This window comes from Perissodus microlepis, chromosome 20 (genome assembly GCF_051167445.1).
Source record: "Perissodus microlepis isolate ML-2025 ecotype Zambia chromosome 20, ASM5116744v1, whole genome shotgun sequence".
Lineage (NCBI taxonomy): Eukaryota > Metazoa > Chordata > Actinopteri > Cichliformes > Cichlidae > Perissodus > Perissodus microlepis.
The window spans coordinates 8,586,405-8,609,594 of NC_140480.1; the positions used below are offsets into that span (position 1 = coordinate 8,586,405).

At 39.4% G+C, this 23,190-nt stretch overlaps 1 protein-coding gene and 1 long non-coding RNA gene across 2 annotated transcripts; one reads left to right on the forward strand and one right to left on the reverse strand.

Moving 5' to 3' along the window:
- Positions 1 to 647: 647 nt before the first annotated feature.
- On the reverse strand, positions 648 to 21,198 carry impdh2 (IMP (inosine 5'-monophosphate) dehydrogenase 2). Its single transcript, XM_084916211.1, has 14 exons — positions 20,725 to 21,198; positions 19,008 to 19,056; positions 15,482 to 15,583; positions 15,319 to 15,393; positions 14,842 to 15,048; positions 14,433 to 14,520; positions 12,009 to 12,208; positions 11,551 to 11,641; positions 11,165 to 11,260; positions 4,962 to 5,105; positions 2,876 to 3,020; positions 2,016 to 2,159; positions 1,277 to 1,360; positions 648 to 1,033 (listed from the first exon to the last, which is right to left on the reverse strand). The coding sequence occupies exons 1-14, from the start codon at positions 20,820 to 20,822 to the stop codon at positions 1,012 to 1,014; spliced, it is 1,545 nt and encodes a 514-aa protein (XP_084772337.1). The 5' UTR covers positions 20,823 to 21,198; the 3' UTR covers positions 648 to 1,011.
- On the forward strand, positions 1,320 to 17,989 carry LOC146364079 (uncharacterized). Its single transcript, XR_014798848.1, has 3 exons — positions 1,320 to 1,406; positions 14,173 to 14,237; positions 16,912 to 17,989. It is a non-coding gene; the product is annotated as an uncharacterized LOC146364079 (long non-coding RNA).
- Positions 21,199 to 23,190: the final 1,992 nt, after the last annotated feature.

Sequence of the window (23,190 nt, forward strand, 5' to 3'; positions counted from 1 at the left end):
GACTACTGGAAACCAAAATAAATGTCATGATGCTTTCGTGTGTGTTCTCCTTAACTTTACAGCATGTACAGATTGATTAATATTCTCTGTCCCGATGCAAACTGCAAAGAATTACTTTGAAAGGCTTTTAACTGTTTGATACATTAAGTTTTGAAGTTGGATGTTTAGTTCCAGTTCTTCAGTGCAACCTACTCAGGTCAGCTAAGTATATAAATGTACAAATTTTAAACAATTCTTCAAATCAGATTTAAAAAGAATATTTCGTATAGACCCCTATGACCTCTTTATCAAACATAAAATTAGAAATTAATCTAAAACAAGCCTGTTTTTAAGGTCTGACTTAAATGGAGTAAATTGAGTGGACGATGATATAAAGTGTGTAGAAACTGGCACACAGATGGCCGTCAGCTCTCGCTACTAACGAAGTTGAAATGAATGGGTCGGCTTCACTGCTTCCCTACATTAGATGAACAGAAACTAAATGGTCGGTTTAGAACAGACAGTTTCTCATCTACAAGCTGCAGCACATCCTTTTCTTTTCTCTTCCCTCAGGTAACATGAGAACATGCAGGGCACAAGTTACTAGATAAGGATTCTTTAAAGTTTTAGCAAAGTTGTTCAATTAAACAAAAACAGACCACAGCCACTTATGAAAAACACATGCTTTATTACTGGACATTTTTCATCTTGAAATGGACACAGCAGGGTTCAAATACTTTGAAACAACATGAAAAGCACTGGATATTTTCATGACACAATCACCCGTGCACTTATTGAAATGCTTTAATTCCGTCCTTCACATTTAAAACAGACGATGCATAGATGACACCGGCAGGAAGACTAATGGATCACTGGAAGAGTGGAGTTTGAGAGAGGTTGATCTTTACAGACTACTCTAATGAGAAGTGTAGTTGTGTGTGTGCGTCAAATACAGCTATCAGATGATCTGGCAAGTAGTGTTTTTGCATAATGTCTGTTGGAAGGATTCTTCATCAGAAGACAAGCTTCTCCTTAAAAGAGACGTTTCTCGTAACTGTGGGAGAAAGAGTATGAGAAGAAAAGATCACACGACTTATCCACGATACTCCCTGAGGTTTCCTGTTAAGACAGACACAGCAGTAGCCTGATTACAGGCGCTAAAGAGGAAGTTTAACTGAAGGCTTGTGTGGTTGTGGTAAGACATGAAACTAGGAAATTTGAAGACCATGAAATATGAAACTAAGCAAAACAGAGTGGATTTGTACTGAGGAAAACCCATGTCTGTGTGCGTGTGTACCTGTGCAAGCTGTGGACTCCGCCTTCTTTCTGAGCTGATGTTGTTCTCTTTTCAAATTTCAGGTCTCCAGAGTACATCATGGCTCTGGAGAAGGAAAAAAGAAAACAGCTGTTAGATGACAGCAGAAATGGTAAGAAATTAAGTACAATATAAAACTTACGGAAATAAGAATAAAGCTGGACATCAAATTTCTGTGAAATACAAGTTAATGGTCAAGCTATAGAACTTGTAATACACCTGACTGTACTTGGTTAGCCACATCACACTAATGTGATTTACAAAATGTGTCAAGTACATCAGATTCAAACTTCATAATGAATTCCTTTTTTCCTATAACTGTGAATGTATTTGTCAAAAACATTTCTGCAAAAAAAAAAAAAAAAAAAGCTACAAAGATTTTTGTTGGGCACCAGTTTGGTCCCCAATCTTCCCCCACACAGCTGCACTATCTGATAAAAGCAACCAAAAAAAAAGAAGTTCAAAAACCTTCTTTCTGTATGATGTACAAATTACAGCAGTGTATTTAGACAGTAAAATTCATACTACAGGGAAAGCCCAGACAGCCATTATAATTGATTGATCGATCATGATTTGTGCTTCAAATATCACTGGACATTTAATCACTTGTTTTATTGGCTTGCTTCTGAGTATTTAAACATTCATTTTTCTTCTCGGGTGGCTGTTTGAGTGCTCTCGGAGTGCAGCGTTAACTCTGACAGATCCGTATTTGTGTTTTTACCTGAGTTGGGTTAGGCTTTTGGCTCCGATGTCCTGGCAGGAGTGCTGAATGCCAGCGAGCAGGTAAGGAACAAACTTGTGGATGGAGCCTTTGTCCTGCACAGCTCCGGAAACACCCTGAGCGACTTTAATCTTATCGTTCTCACTGGGAGGGGAGAGGAGGGAGAAAGGAGTGAGTAGTGTGGAGAGAACCCCTTGTTAGGCAACCTACTGCTCACTGATAGCATATCAACTTCAACAGCCTGTTTAGACCAGTTTGTTCAGTGAACATCTTTGCAAGCTTGTTAGAGGTTGTCTATTACAGCGGTCCCCAACCTTTTTTGCGCCACGGACCGGTTTATGCCCGACAATATTTTCACGGACCGGCCTTTAAGGTGTCGCGGATAAATACAACAAAATAAAAGTAGTACCGGTACCGAAAAAAAGATTTATTCATAACACACGTGAAAAGACCCAGGAAAACTGAGTTAACGATAAAAACAATAACAAAATAACGCTGAAAACCGATAAAAACCCTGAAAACCATACATTTCACACCTGAGCCTCTACTCTCGCGGCCCGGTACCAAACGACTCACGGACCGGTACCGGTCCGAGGCCCGGGGGTTGGGGACCGCTGGTCTATTAGATTATTAAAAAAAAAAAAAAAAAAAACTTAAAGTAAAATGCCAGCGCCATACTTTTCTAGCAGGCTCATCATTCTTTACCACCACATAGCAGTACAACAGCTGTGTTCTGCAAACCACTGAAAATGAAATGAGGAAGTGTTGTCTGCTGGGGAAAACTGGCAAAGAAAGGCCCAACAACGTGACAGGCAGACTGGCTGTGTAAGGTGGACAGCCCCTTGTTATATTACTGATACCTGAAGTATCTGGTCTGGGAGCCCAGGTTTTTGTCCATGGCGTCCAGGGAGCCCATGCCACGGTATTTCTTCAGCCTGATGCCATCAGAGAAGAAATATTCACCAGGAGCTTCACTAGTAGCAGCCAGCAGAGAACCCATCATCACTGGACACACAGAAAAAGAAAGTTACTGAAACATTTAACTCTATCATATATATAAAAAAAAAAGTCAAAGATAAAACTGTGCTGAGATTACAACAATGAGGTGATTGATTTTTTAAATTTGGTCTTTCCACAGTCAGACTTTACCTTCTCACTAACTGTAGGGTGCAGTTATTATTAGAGATGGACCGATCCAATATTACGTATTGGTCCGTTACTGACCTAAATTACTGGATCGGATATCGGAGAGAAATAAAAAACGTAATCCGATCCGAAGTATCACAAAATCACCTCACAAAACGCGCTACTTGGCGTAACCCAGCTCGGCGCATCGGAGCAGTATGTGTCACGTGACAGAACGGCTGTTGTCTGCGAGACCTGTTGGAACATTTGGAGCCTCGCTACATGCTTCCTAACCGCGGCATTTCATCTCTGCGAAAACTATCCCAGAGAAGTAAAGCAAGTGTGTAAGTTCATCCCTAAATGTTTGCATAGTATTTCCGCGTTAAGCTTAACAACTGATATATTGAGCCACAGCTGGACAGGCCATCGGAGTTCCATACTGAGGTGAAAAGGAAGCGATTTGTCCCGTACTTCAGCTACAATTAAAAAATCAACACTACTTCTCTCATTCACTTCCCCTCCCTCTCCTGTTATTACTTCAAGCATGAAAATGATCAATGGTCAGCTGATCGGCTTTTCTGCCACAAGTCCACTCTTTCTTGTTTGTTTATCGCCCACTTTGTGCTAGAAAGAGGAGACCAGCGGATAAACAACAGCAGCACGTTTAAGCGTGATAAGCTGCTGTTAGAATGTATTTAATATTACTTTCTAGTATCAGCTGAGGTTTTGGTGGAGCCACGGCTGTAAAAGCTGCTGGTCATGATATCGGTTTGGATATGTGGTGAGAGGGAAACATGAAGATGGAACTAGGAGATGTTCTTACTAAATCATCAGAGCTGAACAGGTGATGGAGAAACAGGTTTACCTTTTAGGTGACATGAATGAGTTGAAGGGAAGTTATGAACCGTTTCTGAGAGACAAATAACACCAGGATCCTTTCCTACGTAGCTGACGGCTGGTAACTGTGCAGGGGCGGGTCTAGCAAAGTTTTGTCGGGGGCCAGGGGCACAAAGAAATATTTTTCTTTATGTCATTTAAAAACTTTGAATAAATAATTATCTGAATCTTACAGCAAAAGTGGTCATCTGATTAAATGTATAGAAATCCATTATTGTATATAGTAACTAGTAAGTCTAATATACATCCTGGTAAGCTATAGTACTTTTTCCTTTGGGAAGGTACCATCTGTGCAGTCTGCAATTCTGTTGAAGAAAGATGTTGAATCTATTTAATTATTGTAGAAAAATAAGTGATTTCTGTGCATTTGTTTTACACTTGCATTAAATTAAAGTTGATTACATCGATTAAGGGCAGGGGGTGGTTCTCTAATATTTTTGCTGGGAGTTGGCAACCCTATTAGTTAGGTAGGTAAGTACTCTTTAAAATACCAGAATAGGGAGGATGGTGTAGGTTTAAATTTATTAGATTGATCAGTGTTGCTGAACTATAAAATGTTTTGGGTGCAGTGTATTTTTTGCATACAGGTATAACAGAATAGCTTCAGGCTCTTGTTTTTTTTTGTTTTTTTTTTTAAACTTGAGTATGAACTTATACAAAATGCAGCAAGATATTTATAAAAAACAGTTTTATTGATTACAAAATATGCTATATCGGATTCATATCGGTATCGGCAGATATCCAAATTTATGATATCCGGTATCGGACATTAAAAAGTGGTATCGTGCCATCTCTAGTTATTATGTTGCATCTTAAAATTCTTTAATCAGTTCTTCAGTAATAAAACAAGAAGATAAAAATCAAGTTTTTCTTTCTCGTTCGACATGGCTTCAATGCATGTTCACCTGATGATCAAATCCATACCTGTGGATGCTCCAAGTGCTAGGGCCTTTGCGGTGTGGCCAACGGTCTGGATGCCGCCGTCAGCGATGACCGGAACGCCAAAACGCCTGGCATACTCTGAAACCTTATAGACAGCTGTGGCTTGGGGTCTGCCACATGCCAGCACTGACGAGAAGAGAGGAGGAAAAAACAGATGAAGGTGGATTAAACAGGTACAACTGAGAAAGGTGCCCTGTAAAGAACCTCCACCTACTGTAAATACACAACTGGAGCCAGATGCACCAACTTGTCTTGACTAAGCTTGATCCTGAGGTTTCAGCTAATATGAGCTTTTTAAAAATCTTATGCAGCTTGAAACCACCAAACCAAGCACAACTCAGCTATCCACATTAATGTATTGTGAGTAAACCTAGCAGTATGCGCCATCTTGCTAATGTGTCCTTTAGCAGCAAGCTCAGGCTGATAAAACCTTATGAAAAGTAATTTTGTCATTAAAATAAAAACAAAAATTGAATTCAATTCAATCTGTAAACAATGCAGGGGATTGCTTCAGTCGGTTATTTAAAAACGCAGAATGTTGTCTTCAGTGACAGAGGCTGTGTGATGATGGCCAACATTTTTACTTTACACCTGCTCTTCACTTGTTGTATGCAAACTAGCTTTAAGCTTAAGTGGTTTAAGTTGCTTAAAAATCAGCCGATAACACCACGCTATGACAGATTTAGCTAAAGAACTGGCCTCAGTTTGGAAGATTCAGCTTTTCCATCATTTAGCCATTGTTCTTTCATATGTCTGACAGTTTGAGTAGGCAAGAGGAAAGAAATCTCCACTGACTAATAATAGGACAAACTGTTCAACGTTTAGAAAAAAGAAACGAAGTGAATGAGCAGACAAACTGGGAACATGTCTGTTATGTTTGTTAAATGTGAAAATGAGGAAGTTAAATTTGTCACATCAGCAGAGAAATACCACACTGCTCTAAGAATCAAACTCTCATAATACACGCTGCCTGTAGCTGCAGAGGACTCTTCAGTGGATTTCAAAGCCATTTTTCAAAAGATCAACTACTCTAATATTAAGCAACAGAAGTAAAGTGCCAAAACACAAATATCCCAACATCCCAATTCCTTTTAGTAAACCGCTGAACTCGTCATTTCCTTCCAACTCAGGACTGCAAGGTACTTACCAGCACTAATGATTCCAGTGTTTCCCCACACAGACTTTAGTTGGGTGGGCCAGCAAGGTATATTTACTGCCAACCAGGTTTTGGCTGTTCAATCTTTCCGGGTTGCCGTTTTTGCAGCCCTCGATATCAATCAGCTGCATCCCTCTACAGAGGATCTCGGACTCTATCTTGGACTGCAGCTGGTGAAGAGAGTGCTTCTGCTGCAAGCTGGAGAACCACCAAAACCACAGCCTCCAGCAGGTGAACAACTAGAAAAACTGCCAAGCTCACCAAGGCTGCGGAGCGGAAGGACTCGTGTCCCCAGCTTAAGACCAAGACGAGTCAAAATCTAGTGCTCAATAAAGTGGCAGTTCTTTAATCTGATTATGTGGGGAAATACTGGATCCCTATTTATTTTCTACTCTGCTTCTATTCAGTGAAAAAACCAAAAACGTTTCAGAGGGAACTGTTATCATATGCAATGGCCGTACTCTAAAACAGTGAAGCTCAATAGGTTCAAGCTACAAATCTTTACTATTCTACTCTGTTTTTACTCATGAAAAGCAGGGTCAAAGCAGAAATGAGCCCACAAAGCAGGTGAGTGCAGATTAATTTTCAGCCAAAAACAGTGGCAGTGACTTCTTTAACATCTTTCCCCACATTGTAGACAAAGGTGATTAATTCTTATCATTTATATCCTTAAGCAAAGTCTGTCCCAACCAGCCCACAAACATGACCACAAGTGCTGAACAGAGACACCCTGTGGTAGCTAGTCACACCATCTAGTAATCCTCTGCTTTTGATTTTGTTCCAATGTTAGGAATGTGTGTTAGACATGGATGAGACGCCTAACACAATAAGCAGTGGCCTTTGAACCCAGCCACTATCTCACCAATAGTATCTTTACATTTGTGTCTCGATCTGATGGCTGCAAACAGAAATCAAAAGGTCAGGAAAGTGGGTGGAAGAAGAGCAACATTCACTCAGCATGATCGACAAATTAGTGTGGACACACGAACAAACAAAAACCCCAAAACCCCAAAGGCCAACATCTAAAACCGTACTACACCTACAGATGCAAAGCTGAACCCCAATTAATGCAGCAGGCTGTGGGGGGGAAAGGACACTGATGATGGAGCCAAACCGAGCCTAGTGCACACCAGCAGGGGAACTTACTGGAGTATCCCGTAACAGTGGTTGGGGTTTTGGGGCTGTGGAGTTTTATAGCTGGTGGTACACTGAGGGGAGCTGGCACACGTGCGCGCACACACTCACGCACACACACACGCGCGCACACACACACACCAGGATGAGAAGTAGGGGAGAGAACAGGAAGCAGACAGAAAGGAAGGCAGAAGGTAAGAAGATGGCAAAATGAAGATGATAGCAAAACAGAATACAAGCAAAAGGAACAAGAAATGCCTAATGATATCACAAGAATCATAGTCAACATAGAGACAAGTGCAGTCAGAAACAAGGAGCAGAGAGAGCCTCACTACACCAGACAAACAAAACTCAGAAAAGTGACAGACTGATTCAGTTTCAACATTTAAACTGAGTTTAAACAAAAAGCTTTCCTCATTTCCAAAAGGCAAACAGTCAGGATTAGAGCTGCAGCTAGTAATTATTTTATATTCTCCATATTCTATCAATCATTCAACCAATTAATCAAATAATCAGATAAGTACTTGTCTCATTAACAAAAATATTTTGTAATTATTTATTTACAAAAATAAATCATTAGAAACATAGCAATATGTATGTATGTATGTATGTATGTTTAACCTGTGTGTAAGCCTCTATAGGAGCATGTGCTGTGTGCAATGAAGAAACACGAGCATATAAAAATTCTCAGATCTTCTGAGGCCCTGGGCTTTGATACTTTTTCTGCTGCAGAAAGCAGACCTTCAGATGAGTGACGTTAATAATAATAACAACAACAACAACTTATAATTCAGTGTCCAAGCTAACAATGCCAGGTCAGTGGCTGAGAGTTTTAGTGGCTTGTATATTCTTAGTGGCCTATATATATTAAGAAAAAGCTGTCATTTGTATTCATAAATATTGGTACAATTTAAGTCATAATTTACATTTTATATTAATCTAAATCTGCAGTATAACGTCACTTTAGTCTTGAAATAAATACGCTCTAGTACACCCCATACCCCCCTTTAGACGCACCCCTGTTGTTGCAGGTATTGCTGCCATATAAAGTAGGACAGCTGCTGTCAGCCTTCCGCAAGCTGCCTTATTAACATACCAGGTTCAGTCAGTCTGCACACATACGCTTTTTAACTTCTGTAGCTTTACTGTAGATTTTCATTGTAGCACCGCTGTTTGTTTTACACAAAGTTTGCATTTCTTTACATTGGAGTTTGCTGATCAGCTCGTACGTTTTTGTTTTGTTTTTTTAAATACCAATTATAGAATTTTCTTATCTAATCTAGTTTGACATATCAGGCCTAACAAAAACAAGCGATATAAAAAGGTATAAATCAATACAGTTCAAGCCAATAACATTGTGAAGCTTTTGTGGAAACCAAACTAAACAGCTTATCCAAACTAATCCCCAACCCAAAGTCTAACCTAATATTAAAAAAAATAAAAATAAAATAAAAATGTGATACTCAAAATTAGCCAGGTGCAAATGTTTTCAAGGAATTAAAATAAATGATAAAAGGCTGCTGCATCTATAAAACCTCACTAGCATACCCTCTGAGTCTGAATTGGATCTTTCAGCCAAAGTGATGTAGCTGGAGGGTGAAGAGCTTTCGAGGAACGCTAAATTCTACGATGTGCCAACAAAAAGTCCAGTATGATTGAAGTGTAAGGCAGACGAGTTAAATCACAGAGAGGTAATACATCTGCCGCACAGGTCGAGGTTGTCAGAATATACTTTAGATTGTATTTGTCAAAATCAAGACTATCTACAGGGTGGGCCATTTATATGGATACACCGTGATAAAATGGGAATGTTAGGTGATATTAAAGTCCTGTTTGTAGCACATTAGTATATGTGAGGGGGCAAACTCCTCAAGATGGGTGGTGACCATGGTGGCCATTTAGAAGTCGGCCATCATGGATACAATTTTTTTTTTTCCCCCCAATAGGAAGAGGGCCATGTGACACCCACCCTGTATTTACTGTCTTAAACCAAGTAAGGAAGAGTCTTGCACATGAGGATGAGGTATGAATACTATCAATTACTTTTTCCAAGTAATCTTCCCCAAATTTAAGACCCAGTTCCTTTTCTCAACTGGAAGTGATCTTTTTGGTTGAGTAATTGCCCAGTGCAGTAATGAAAGTATATATTCATGAGATAAGAGCCTTACTGTGAGACTTCAACTCATATAAGTCCTCCCACAAATGCTTGGGGGGCTAACATGGAAACTCTGGGGAAGCAGAGGATGCAGTGTGTCTTATTTGAAAACAGCTGAATAAATATGAGGGCAAATTGTACAAAGGACATATCACTAAAAACTGAGAAAATTGTTGTCTTTCCAAAAAAAAAAAAATATATATATATATATATATATATATATATATATATATATATATATAAAGAAAACATTGACTCCTTTTCTTGTACATATATAAAAGGAAGAGGGGGGGTTGATTATTACAGATTGGGGTCAGAGCAGAGGCAGAGACAAATTTAAGGTGGCACTGGAATTGATACCAAATTTAAAAAAATATATATATTTTTTTTTCCCCACAGAGGCAATTACAACAGGGTTATCACAACAAGGGATTAAACTTTGCAGCTTGCAGAGCTTGATATGCACTCCTAAATACTTAAAGCCAGAAAAAGTTAGACGGAAAGGTAGCTCCGTTTTGTCTAAGCTCCTGTGTATCAAGGTTTATGGGAGAAAGAGACAAAATTTTAAAGTGATTCCATAATAGCAGATAGGTGAGTCGTTGGATTTGTAACATAATAATAATAATAATAAATCATCTGCATATATAGCAATCCTGTGCACTATGCCACTACAAGTCACCCCTTGGAACAAAGAAGTTCTGAGAGGTGGCTGAGAGAGGCTCTACTGCTAAAGCAAAAAGTAAAGGTGAGAGTGGGAAAGCCTGACGTGTACCAAGTTTTAAGTAAAAGAATCTCAGTATTAGTACAAAACTGATGCTAATGGGGTGATGCTGGTACTCTTCACCAAATCAATAAAAAAGGAGTGTATGAAAAGCAGGCTAGATTTAGTATCATGATTAAAGAAATAAATGAAAAATAAAACAAATGCAAAAAGCAAAACAAAAACTGAGGAGTACCTCTCACCCCCACCCACTAGGCCCCATTCCCCCCCAAAAAAGTGACCGCAGTATATCCACCAACAACTTCAACTTCCTAACCCAAACTCCTGCTACACAGTAATAGCAGCTCCACAGAACCATAACTTAAGTACTAAATAGATGTCCGAGTGTAAATAAAACATCTCAATGAACATTAGTTTAAAACCATAATCATGTACCGCAGGCTACATTGTGTAACTTAGAGGACAAGTTCACAAAGGATGACTTAAAGTCCACTAGCACTGCAGCTTTATGCCCAATTTGAGTAATCAATGCAGAAACCATAATGATTGATCATTATTTTCTATAATAAAATAAGGCTGCAGCATAAATGTTTCACAGCCTATGATGTACAAAGATGATCAAACATCAGATAGTAGAAAGGGTCAGAACTGTCAACAACAGTTACCCCTGAATGCAACAAAATGTCAACAAACTAAGCAACTGGAAATGCTCACGTTTCCATCAGGAATCTCATAAAGTACACAAAAATACAGAATTAATTGTCCTTCAATACGATATACTACACAGGGTGAAAGTTTAGGTTTCCATTCTTGGTTTGGTCCATGCTTTAGGATTCATCAAGCAAAGCAGACTTTAAGTATTGTTTTTTGCTGCAGAAGAACTTTACTGCTGCCATTTTGTAGCAGAAGCTGCTACACCATACAGATCAAAGGCTTCAGACTGGTTGAGAGCCGTTTTATAAAAGAAAGCAGGAAGTGCTGTGCCTGTTGTCTGTACAGTTTTGCCTTCAGTCACTCACCTTCCTGCGTGATGCAGATGGAGCCGCTGCCCATCCCCACTCTCAGTGCATCCACGCCTGCATCAATCAGATTCTTGGCCTGAGCTGCAGTCACGACTGCCACAGACCGCGTGAGACACAGAGGAGAAAAAAAACAGTAATTTTCACCACAAGCAACAGATCAATGAGCATCGATTACAATCAAAGACATGTGTTCAACACTCAAGCCCACTGGCTGTGAACAAATGCAGGATGTGTCGCTCCCCCTTTGCACAATATGCCTTTATCATAGACCATTCTGACAAGTGCATACATAGAAAACAGCATCCATTCTATAGTGATTAAAGAAAACACCTTCTCTGAATATTTTACATATGAAAATATTAGTGTGTGTAAAGTGAAGTTACCATTGCCACCGATGACCTGCAGGTTGGGGTACTTTTCTTTAATATATTTGATCATATTGATCTGGAAGATCGAGTTGCCCTGAGATGAGTCCTGGAGGTAGAGAGATGAAACATAACATGATCTTCCCATTCAAAGACATGAAGACTCACCCAGATTGAAGATAACCCCTTAACAACAAAAAACAGTGTATTCTAAACAATAACTGGCAGGTCTACTCTGTCCTTCATCCAAGCGACTGCATTTTCTTTTCTGATTCCATGGTTATGCACACTGTTTCATTAAGTGGTTTTAGTTAAATATTTGTCAGGGGACCAAGGCAGCTCTCTTACCTGCATAACAAAACCAAAAATTGGTCCCAGTTTAAGCCCCTTCCCCAGTTTCAACACAACTTAATTTACCCCCAAACTTTGCACTAGAAACATTCCACGCCTTTAAAAAGCACATTAGAAGTCCTTACTAGTACAACCGCATCCACTCCGCTCTGCACCAACAGGTCCAGTCGGTACTTGTCGTCATCGTGTGTGCCGATGGCTGCACCACACAGCAGCTGTTTCCGAGAATCTTTGGAAGCTAAGGGGAAGTCTCTGTTCTTCTTCAAGTCTGTGCGAGCGATGATGGACACCAGGGACCCCTCTTCATTCACTATGGGCAATTTACCTGCAGGAGGAACCAAAGGCATGAAAGCATGCTCATGCTGTGCACTTAGAAGCAGCTTACCCTGTTCCTTGGTACATTTTTCCCCATCATAGGGCTTCGTGATAATAGCCAAAATTATGATTCCGATTATTCCCAGATTTTTGTGCCAAAAACTTTTATTGCACTGTAATGTAAACAGAGCACTGCTTTAACATCAACACAACAGTGTTGTGCTACATTCCAGCTAATGTACAAATCATTACAGAAAAATAAAACTGATCCTCATCAACTAAAGTCATGGCATCTCTTGGAAGAAAAATAAATCATTTTAAAAACTTTACACACAAAAAATAGAATACTGCTGTCACTTTTACACTGCATTATATTCCTATTAAAATCTTTGCAAAACAATAAGATGTTTATCCATCTCACCTAAAGACATCTCCACAAAGCAAAATAGTCTCATTCTATTCACTGTACCAGCATGACATATGTGAATAAAATTTAGCAAAGAGAGCCCAACAGATACAAGATTTAAGAGCAATAACAATATTTCTATTCTATATGTGGCGGTTTAAAAATCCAACATTGGCTGATTTTGTTTTTCCCCTTTCAGACACATGAAACTGATTCCCATAACAATTATGTGTAGTTATGATCATAGTTTATCCTTACTGAGAGAATGACAAAGCAGTTTAACAATGGTCTTGTTTTACTGTCACTACAAGTCATGGGTTACTCATTTACACTCTGCAAAATTCTGCTTAGATCAGCTTGTTCTTAGGTGCCCCCAACAGGGACGTTACAAAGTGCCCTCTGGTGGACAAACAGTGCAACATTAACATGGCGGAAAGTTGTTTTTAAGTTTTTCCAATTTCATCTATCAGCCAGCTGATATATCAGTGGAGCTCTAGCAGAACACAGTGGCTGTGAGATCCCATTTGTTCCCCCTTCCACAGTTTGTTTACAGTGCAGATCTATCCCACATTGAGAAAATAATTGCATGAGAGGATAACATATCTTTTGTCCCCTACACTGACTAGACAATGCAGATTGGTGATTTCAGTGTGTCTTTGTAACCCAGATAGATGTGCTGATGGACTCCTCAGGTTCACCCTTTATGGATGTCTGCACTGACAGTGGATAACGTGAATCATCCAGTGTTAGCTTAGACATTGCATTTTCCCCCCCTCTGCCTTCATGAAGTCATTTTACCACAGTTAGTAGAGCAGGGTGATATGACCAAAATTATTTATCACAATATACATTTGAAAATTTGCGATAACGATATAACTGACAATATAATTGACACTAGACAAAATACTTTACAACTCCACAACTTTATTGTTGCAGAAAAAAAAAACACAAATCAAAAAAATCAAAAATCAAAAGGATTGATTTTAAGTGTGCCGTATTTTCAAAAAAAAAAAAAAAAAAAAAAAAAAAAAAAAAAAAAAAAAAAAAACACACCACGGTAATAACGACAGCCCGCTAGCATGCTCTACCAAAAATAGTGCTTTGTTGTGCATCTGACGGATGAAAGCCAAACCAGTTCCACACCACTGAAGTTGCAGCATTTTTACAAACCAATTCTGGTTCATCTGTTTCATTCAACGATCCGCTTTCGCCCTTCTCATTCTCCGTCGCCGCCATGCTTTTTCCGCTGTGTGCATATGAAATCAAAGGCACTGCGCATGCGCGTTTTACCCATATTCTATCGCGATATTTCATTTTCTTATCGTTGCCCAACATTACACCAGTATTACCGTGAACGGTATGATATTGCCCAGCCCTAACAGTTAGTGAAGTGTTTTCAGGTGGTTGAAGAAGTTAGTTTGTTGCTTTGCAGATCACACTAAATCCAAAGTATTTCCAAACAATGGATGAAGATCTGTTTGGAATAACAACCTCTTTGCCTTTTGCTGTGCCAAACTTTTGCTATTTGTTTTGACTGTTTGATATCTGTTGTTTATCTGTCTTTGTAGTGTCACTCATTCAGAGTACATCCAGGAAACTTCAAGCTGTAGAATGCAGGAAACAGCGGTGACTGGTATGTGCTGGCACACCGTCAGGTAGTGATTTAGGGACTGCTTTGTGTTCAACCAGCAGGGCACACATTCACATTAACAGAGAATCATGTTCCCGCAATTGTGGAAAGCCAAAATTATGATCAAGGACAAAATCTGATCAACTGGCCCGACTTAATCATCATATTATCAGGTCTTACATGAAACAACCTACACACCTTTCTTACTCCTCTGGAGGATTTCATTGGCTTCTTTCAGAGTCACCCCAGCGGGGGCAACGACCAGATCCTCTCGCTTTGTCATCACCTGTGAGAAAAATATTACAAAGGTTTCTAAGAAAGTGACTCTAGAGCATTTTGAGATGTAAAATTTCAAGATCAAGAAAAAAAATATCTTGCAGATATATTTGTAGCTGTGTATGCTTTAAGTGCCATGTGTTTGCCACTCTGTCAGCATGATTATGAAAATTAAATGGAAATTGGAGAATGGGTTCCTCTGCTCGTTCCACTTTAATGTACTTAGAGTGCAACAATGCAAAAAAAAAAAAAAAAAAACATTAAAGACTCGGAAGTGTCACAACATCATGAAAATGTTGGTTCATCAAGGCCAATTTATTTGCATGCCCACCTCACTCAGTGGAAGGTCGTGGTCCTCCACCTTCAGAAAATCGATGTCTCTGGATGAGATGATGCCCACCAACTTGCCGCCCATTTTGCCGTTATCTGTGACAGGGATGCCACAGAACCCATGGCGTGCCTTGGCCTGGAAGACATCCCTTACTCGCTCGTTGGGGCTCATCACCACAGGATCTGTGATGAAGCCCTGCTCATATCGCTGGAGAAGGAAGGGAAGGAAGGAAATGAGGAGGGGAAAAAACAGGATGGGGATGTGGAAAAATAAAGAGGGAGCAAAAAAAAAAAAAAAAAAAAAAAAAAAAGGAGTGGTTTAGGGAACATAAAGGAATCACTGCCTATACTCTATAAGCTGGGAAGCAGACAAATACACTGCTCTACACATGCACACAAAAAAGACACATGAGTTAAGAAAGATGAAAATAAACATGCATAAAAAAGACGAGAGACAGACTGAACACAGAATCACTACCTTGACTTTGCGAACTTCATTAGCCTGGAACTCTGGAGTGCAGTTGTGGTGAATGAAGCCTATACCGCCTGTTAGCTGCAAGAAGAGATAACACATGCGTGTGTGCCTGAGGATGGCCAGATGTGATGGCAGAACAATAAATGCCTTTGGTTGTTATACTCACTGCCATAGCGATGGCCATGTTGGCTTCAGTGACAGTGTCCATAGGAGAGGAGACGAAGGGGGTCTTCATGGTGATTTGTTTGGTGAGCGCTGATGTCAGGTCCTACATACACAGAAACACTCAGTTTAACCTTTCAAGCCTCACATAGTGGGATAAGCAGAGGTGGAAATATTTAACCAGTTTCAGTTTAATGGCTGTGGCATTACAACATCACATTTTTTTGGACATTAAAACACTTGACACTATGTATCAGTTTGTTACAACATACCAGCACAAAACATATCATGTGTGTCTCTGTGTGTGTTCAGATTAGGGCTGCCACAAACGATTATTTTGATAGTCGACTAGTCACCGATTATTTTTGCGATTAGTCGACTAATCAGATCATGCATCCATTGGACGTAAAACGTACAGCTTATTGCACCAGCAGCATCTGCTCTTACATAACTATCATTAGCTTACAGCTTTAAGTGTTTACGTTATGTGCTAACTAAAAATAAAGACAAGATGATAGTTTATTAAATTTAAATCAAATTTGCAGATTGTTTCAGTGGAGTTTAATAAACTCAGCCGTCTGCTCCTTGCTATCTAAAATATAGCAGGACACTGGAGTATATTCTTGAGCATCTCACATTTCTGATAATCAGCTGTCTGCTTGATGTTTATTCAGCTGTGTAAAAACTGTAACTTTAATCTCAGCCAAACCGATTTACTCAGGAACAAATAAAATACTGGAAAAAAAAAAGCCAAACAATAACATTTTTAAGTTATCTAAGTGACTTATATATCATGTTTAACCTGAGTAGTGAAAGACGGCGGTGGGTTTGAAAACGATTTGCCGAGTCCGGTGTTCTCACGGCTCTAGTGAGCCTTGCCCCCGGCTAGCTATCGAGCTAGTGGGTAACAGACGTCTCCGAAAACGTCGGAGCGCTTTTGAAAATATGTGGTGCCTTGATAAACTGAGCAGATATTTGAGGTTTACACAGCTACATTCTCGCCTGAAAATATGTTAAACGTTTATTTTGTGACCCAGAAAGAATAATAAGAGTAATATTAAAACTAACTAGCTGCCGCTATTGTTGGAAACTGAGCTGCGCTATGAATTCTGGGACAAAGCTACTTCTTCTTCTTCTTCTTCTTCGAGGTTTAACGGCAGCTGGCATCCTTGTACATGCAGTGCTGCCATCTTCTGTTTCAGTCCGTTATTACACTCTTAAATCCTACTACTTATTCCTGCGTCTTTTGTGATCTTACAAAGCTTCAAACGACGCGTCGAGTATTAAATCAGTCGTCGACGATTTTGATAGTCGACGTAATCGTGACTAGTCGACTAATCGTGGCAGCCCTAGTTCAGATAGTTAAATATTTGAAGCGAAGAAAGGCAACTAAACAGATTTATGAATGGCACTGACATTTCTTTCAACTTACAGGACAATCATGTCGTCTGAGGTGTTTTGCCGCCATCTGACTGTTTTCGAGCTGAGAGAAGTACTTCTACTTACAGCTATGCTTCAATAGTATATGTCAGTAGGACACAACATACTGTTTTTAATCCGAGTGACTGTGGAGTAAATTTAACATGTTCTCATGATGACATACAATATTTTTTTTAATCTTCTGATACAAACTATTTTTGACAAAGTGGACTAAATGCTCAGTTTCAATTAAAAGCCACATGAGAAATGCAAGTGACTTTTATCCTTTTTGAAATACATTGTACATTACTTACTTTTATTTTAATAGACATTTGTGCAAAACTCTTGAATTATGCCCAAAAACCTGTTTTGTGGGGTCATGTTGACCTTAGGCCTCCAAACTCTAACAGTCCTAGTAAATGCTTGCTCAGTGAAATGCAAGAGCAATGCATCAGTCACCCTAAAACTAAAAGAACATAAGGAATGCTTATACAGCATATGTCAACATGCTGAGCCACCTAAAATCACCATAGAAGAAATTCCTTCGTTACAACAGTCCAGTCCAAACATGAACACACCAAAACTAGCTGAAAAAAGAAAAGAAAAAAAGAAAATAGTTCAGAGTTACTGTTTAAATGTGCATTGTAAAAAGGATGCATATTAACCAAGTTACACATATATTTGGTCAGACTGTTGCTTTCTATGTCAATAACAAAAGGAAACTGCAGCTCTGACACAAATGTGGTTATGATGTTGCATGAACTAAGTCTAAGATGAACAAGACAGACTCCAAGAGCGCAAACCTCCACCAAGGCAGCTCAGTCTCTAGCCAGTATTTACTTTGGGACTAGTATTGTGTTTTCTATGTATTTATTTTTCTCCTTTGTTCTTTTTCAACATACTGGAGTGTGTAGTACAGTAAAAACAAGTGCAAAGTGCATGCTTTTTGTTTTTGCACTGTTGAAACCCATTTTAATATACTTCACCTAATTTTGAGAATAATTGTGTTTTTATGTGGCTATAGTACATCTGTAACATTCATTGTACTGTTTGGTAAAACTGTTTAATAATAAAGAGCAAATTAAAAGCTTTAGATCACGAGTTTTTGCTTAAGAAAAATGTATTCAGAAATGCTGCACATGTATTCTAATTGTTTTGTATTAAAACAGTTATAACCTGTTATTGTACTCTACAAAAAATGAATCACTGTACTCAAAAATATCCCATGTCGACAAAATGTTGCCTGTCATTTTATGTAGCTCTAGACCTTCAGATCAATCTATTGACCTTGAAGGAGAAGTCAAAGGACAAAGGTGACATAATTTAAATCTTTATAATGTACTTTCTATATGTTAAGAATACACACCACACTTGTAAGAATCATAGTTTCTAAGTTATAAGGCTTTTTGTCAATTTTCAACCAACAAATCATTAAGACAATGACTAAGCTAATAACATGACCCCACTCTACACCTCTGCTAAGAACTCATTCAATACTTCTACAAGTTATTGTGTTTACAGAGAGAAGGACAAAAAGTAGAAGTAATAAGATAAAAAGAAGTAGAAGTAACTTAACCACCTTAGAGAAATGGTCATTTCAATCAAACACACTATCAGATTTCCTGCCCCCCCCCCCCCAGACGCCTTTAACCTTGTGAGCCACGGTGCTGTATGGGTTTATGCTGGTGCAGCCTTTGGTGACATTTCTCAGAGCACAACATTCAAGAGCAATAAACACAGGAGTTTCTCTGCTACAACCTTACTTGGTCTGGTATGACCAGCAGCTCATGAAGGCTAAAGTTAGTAAACATTAGATAGGTGTGCCCCCACCTCGGTTTGCCAGTTTTGTAGTTAGTTGGTATCCCCTGAGCGTCACAGTGACAGCATTTAGAAAAAGTTACGGTTCTCTTTAAAGTGAAAACAAACTGTGCAATTTATGGAAGCACTGTGAGATGACATTAGAGATGGGAGGCACACAGCTCATAATCCTCACTCTCACCTCATATGCTCCCATCCTGAACATTATCCAGCTTGGATTAGTATAATACTACAACATCGGCTTTAACCAGATTTTGCATGTTGGCAATTATTCGTCTGTCGACTCAACTCACCACTTGATCAGCAGTGAAGTCAATGTAGCCTGGCAGAATCAGGAAGTCACTGGGGGAGAAACAAAAACAGTTAAGGTAAAAGAAAGCTTAGATCTTTTCAGCCTACAGTTCTGAAGCTTCCTTTGAGATGTCAAACACTTTAACCCCCGATGTCTGACTAAACTGGCTTCACTCCAAGAGTTAAAAGGAATAATACACTAATTGTAATTGTAAGTATTTTTTGTAAATAGTGAACATGACAGGTTAAATATTGAGCAGGTGATTTTTAAGCTCAGAAATAGTTATGGCATTTGAGAAAAGAACACATCTTATGCAACTGCAAACTGGACATAACATGAATTTCTTGGACGGGGATCGTCAGTGAGTGTCATGTTCACAAGACTGCAGAGCATACATGGAGCAGAGTAGAGGCAAAGAGGCCCAGAAACAGACTAAGCGTATGAAAGCATGTTCATCCATGCGACCTGAGAAAATGTGTGTCATTAAGCCACTGCACTTTATTATGCATGAACAGCATTTAAAATCGATTAAACCTGGGGTTCCAGTGGGTCAAAGGATTCGCTGATACAGCTTTATTTTCTTACCCATTTAGAAAAAAATAAGAAGAAACACTAAAACACAGTTTGTTTGCTTTCCTTTTATTTTGTTTGTATTATATAACAGTTTTGAAATCTTTAATTGCTTAAAAATTGTTTTAATTCATCATTGGATTTTGGATTGCTTGGTTACTGGTTGGTTGTCAGAAATAATTACATTCAGATTTTTTTGGGGGGGAACAGAAAAAGCTGAAAAGTTTCAGAGTCATCTTGTGGATGATTTGATAATCAGTGAATCAGATTCTTAGTTTTCCCTGCTGAGTAAAAAGCAATTTCATTAAAGAATAAACTGTTTTGTTGTGCAGAGGACTACCGGGCCCACGTTCTAAATATAGCCAGGGTCCACAGGGTCCAGCTTAACAACACAGGACTGCATGAGCCAGAGCCTAAATTTAGGGCAAGTGTGTGCACCGAAGGACTGTTCACCCCTCTAATTTCCAATAGGCTTCAACTCAGATTGGTCCAGTATTATTAGCTTAGAAGGGCACCAGTGATCCTTTGACGCACAATGCCCGATTTATAAAGTGAAAACAATTAAAATTTATAGAGACTTTCAAAACCTCACTGAACAATTTTGCTGGGATTTCCCTGCTAATACATACAGCTGCACAGTTACACAGAGGCAGTGGATTCACCGTGAAACGTTCAATCCTGCGTACAAGGCAGATTTTCAAAAGGCGCGAAATTTAAACAGCGAGTTCATATTTAAATGCCACTAGACTTGCTTGAAAACAAAACAAACAAAAATAAAACCATCAACAACGCAAAACACGGGCACACAAAAACAAATTCTTGTTCTTGAATCTGATTGCATTCTGGGAAATGTAGGATCCTCTCTTTTTTGAGGGGGCGCTATCCCCGTTGAGCTAAAAGTAAGCCCTAGCAATAATGCACCTATTACACGATAATAAATGCAACAATAAAGTAACACCCTGGTTTGCGCTTCATAATATTAGTAGAATGTCTTGAGGAACATGAACCACTTACGTACAAACTTAGCTAGCCCAGTCCGACTTTGGCAACACGTCTAATACAGGGAGGTACACACAAAGCCATACAAAAGGATTGGCGTTAACTTGGCCTGCTTACCAGGGATACAGGTATAGAGATAAGGTCCTTACTTGTATGTGAGTCCGTCTCCTCCGTTGAACAGCTGCTGTCCCGTCAGCCCGTCATCGGGGACGTAACCGGTTTGCCCGCTGATCAGGTAGTCCGCCATGCTGTCCAAACAGCCTTCACCAGTCCTCTTATCAGCCTTCGACTGTAAATAAATCACCCTAACAAGCTGCCGAGGTGCGCATACAGAAACACAAAAACACTCTCTCAAGCCGCACCGGCTCAGACACCGACAACTTTCCTCTTTCGCGCCGCGAGCTGCTCTCCTCCTCGTTCAGTTACCCTTCAGTGCGCCCTCTTAGCAGTCTGAGCATGTGCTAATGAAAAGAAGAGGCCCAGAAAACGGCACCGTGAGAGATATTCACTGCTTTTTCGAGCCTCTTCAACCTCAACAGACAAGTGCTCATGTTCTCTCTGCAGCTAACTCCAGCACGTGCATCACTCCCGTCTGACAGCGTTTCCGACACTGCCGTCACATCCGGAAGACCCGCCCCCTCATATATATTATTTCATTGCTGTAGAATTTAATGAAGCTCCTCTTCAGTACTCATACAAAGTTGTATTTACTCTCATACGGGTGACTTGTAGACCCTTTGAAGATAACACACAGATTTCTGACATTTTTAGGGCTCCAATGCTGCTTAAATCCAGCTGCACTGATTTCTGTTGTGTTTCTAGTTTGTTGCCTACAGGGTACACTGGGAGATAAAACATAGTATGGCAAGGTTATCCCAACAGAAAATAATAATTTCAATTCATATTATTTAAATGTAACGATGTCTAACAAGGCTGGAGTTTACAAGTTAACGAGTGACACATTAAATGCGATAGCGTCTTTCCCAACCTTTTTTCCCCCCAAAGGTGTTCAAACCAAAAGAGTCCCCAGGTATTCTGAGCACCTTTTAAAAGTTCCAAGTGGCAACAAGAGTTGCTAAGGAGGGAAGGACATGTTTAAATAAATGCTTAGACTACAAGTTGTAACCTATGGTGGTTACATATTTTAAATTATTAGAATAGTAACAAAATGTATTATTTAATCTGGTAAGTTTATTCGTCAAGTTGACAGCTCATACAACGAGCTTGCTGGTCAGTTAGTAGTCTATAAATGACTGGGGTTTTAAAATTAACTTGATCTCCAAATCTTCTTATCTTACTGTAAGCTGCACTGGTACAGTGGACAAAATTGATGAATTTCATAAAGCTAAATGAATCTCAGCTAATCTGAGCTCAATCATCAGCCCCACACACTGCTGTAAAGTGAAAAATGTGCCTGCTCCAAGTAAACACTTGAGGGTGCCCTCTTCCTCCTATACAAGCTATGTTACTGTGTAAATATGAAACCAGGACACATGCAAGGTCAAGCAGAGCAGTGGGGCAGTGGATACCATCTTTGCCCACTACTACACTTATCTATTTTAGGCTGTAGCAGACGCTGTGGGCCTTGCACTTAACAAGGTGCCAATCTGATAATGTCAGAGTAGGGTTTCTGCACTGTCAACAATGCAGTGCCCGAAAAATTACAGTGATTGTGAATATATCATTTTAATCCTGTTTATATGCATATTTATTAACAAAACGTGTATGTCTTCATTGAAAGACTCTTTCAAAACATTTTAATTGTCAAGTTTTATGTATCAGGACAAAAATAAAATCGTTAAGAGTTAAATACAACTTCAGCAGTGTGTGAAAGAGTGCATGCTAGGATTCAGTAGCTCATAGAAGCTTTGGCAGCCATAAACTTGAAGCATTCATTGTCTTTATGGGTTTATTACTCTCTCACACATTGTTGTGGAGGAATTTTGGCCTACTTTTTTTTACAGAGTTGATTCAGTTCATTGAGGGTTGGTAGCATTAGTTTATGCATAGCTCTCTGTAGGTCCAGCTACAGCAGTGCAGTCATGAGGTTTCAGATGAGGCACCTTGATTATTTTGTCAGTCAGTCTGTTGTAGATTAGCTGCTGTGCTTGTGATCAGTCATGTTACAAGATCCTGCTACAGTCTCAGCTGAAGCTTTTGTTTAGCAGCATTATTTGTTTTTGTGTTAATGGACTGAATGTTTGCTGCACTCTGTATTCTCACTGATGTGTGTCTAACCTCACATCCTACACTAGAATACTTTGGTATACAGAGGAGGCAATTGTTGACTCAATGACTGCAAGGTGTCCATGTCCTGGGGACTCCAAACTCCTACTTACCTTCTGAATTTTCCTAATAATTAGAAGATTAGTTTACCTGAGGTTGCGTTTATCAATTTTTTTTAATATACCAATACAGAAAACCTTTGAACCTTAAAAAGGTTTTTGTTGTTTTTTTGTTTTATTACCGGTATGACTGTGTTGGAAACAAAATAATGACACACTGCAGGTGTAGGAATGACCTCTGGTAAATGGACTTGTTCTTATATAGCGCTTTTCTACTCTCTGAGAGCACTCAAAGTGCTTCATACAACACGCCTCATGCACCCGTTCATC

Excerpts from the sequence above, each read along its gene's own strand:
- impdh2 (XM_084916211.1), bottom strand. The coding sequence starts at position 20,822 with ATGGCGGACTACCTGATCAGCGGGCAAACCGGTTACGTCCCCGATGAC. Across the intron at positions 15,394-15,481 it reads ACATGGCCATCGCTATGGCA|CTAACAGGCGGTATAGGCTT; the intron begins GTGAGTATAACA and ends CTCTTCTTGCAG. Across the intron at positions 11,261-11,550 it reads GCAGGTCATCGGTGGCAATG|TCGTGACTGCAGCTCAGGCC; the intron begins GTAACTTCACTT and ends GGTCTGTGGCAG.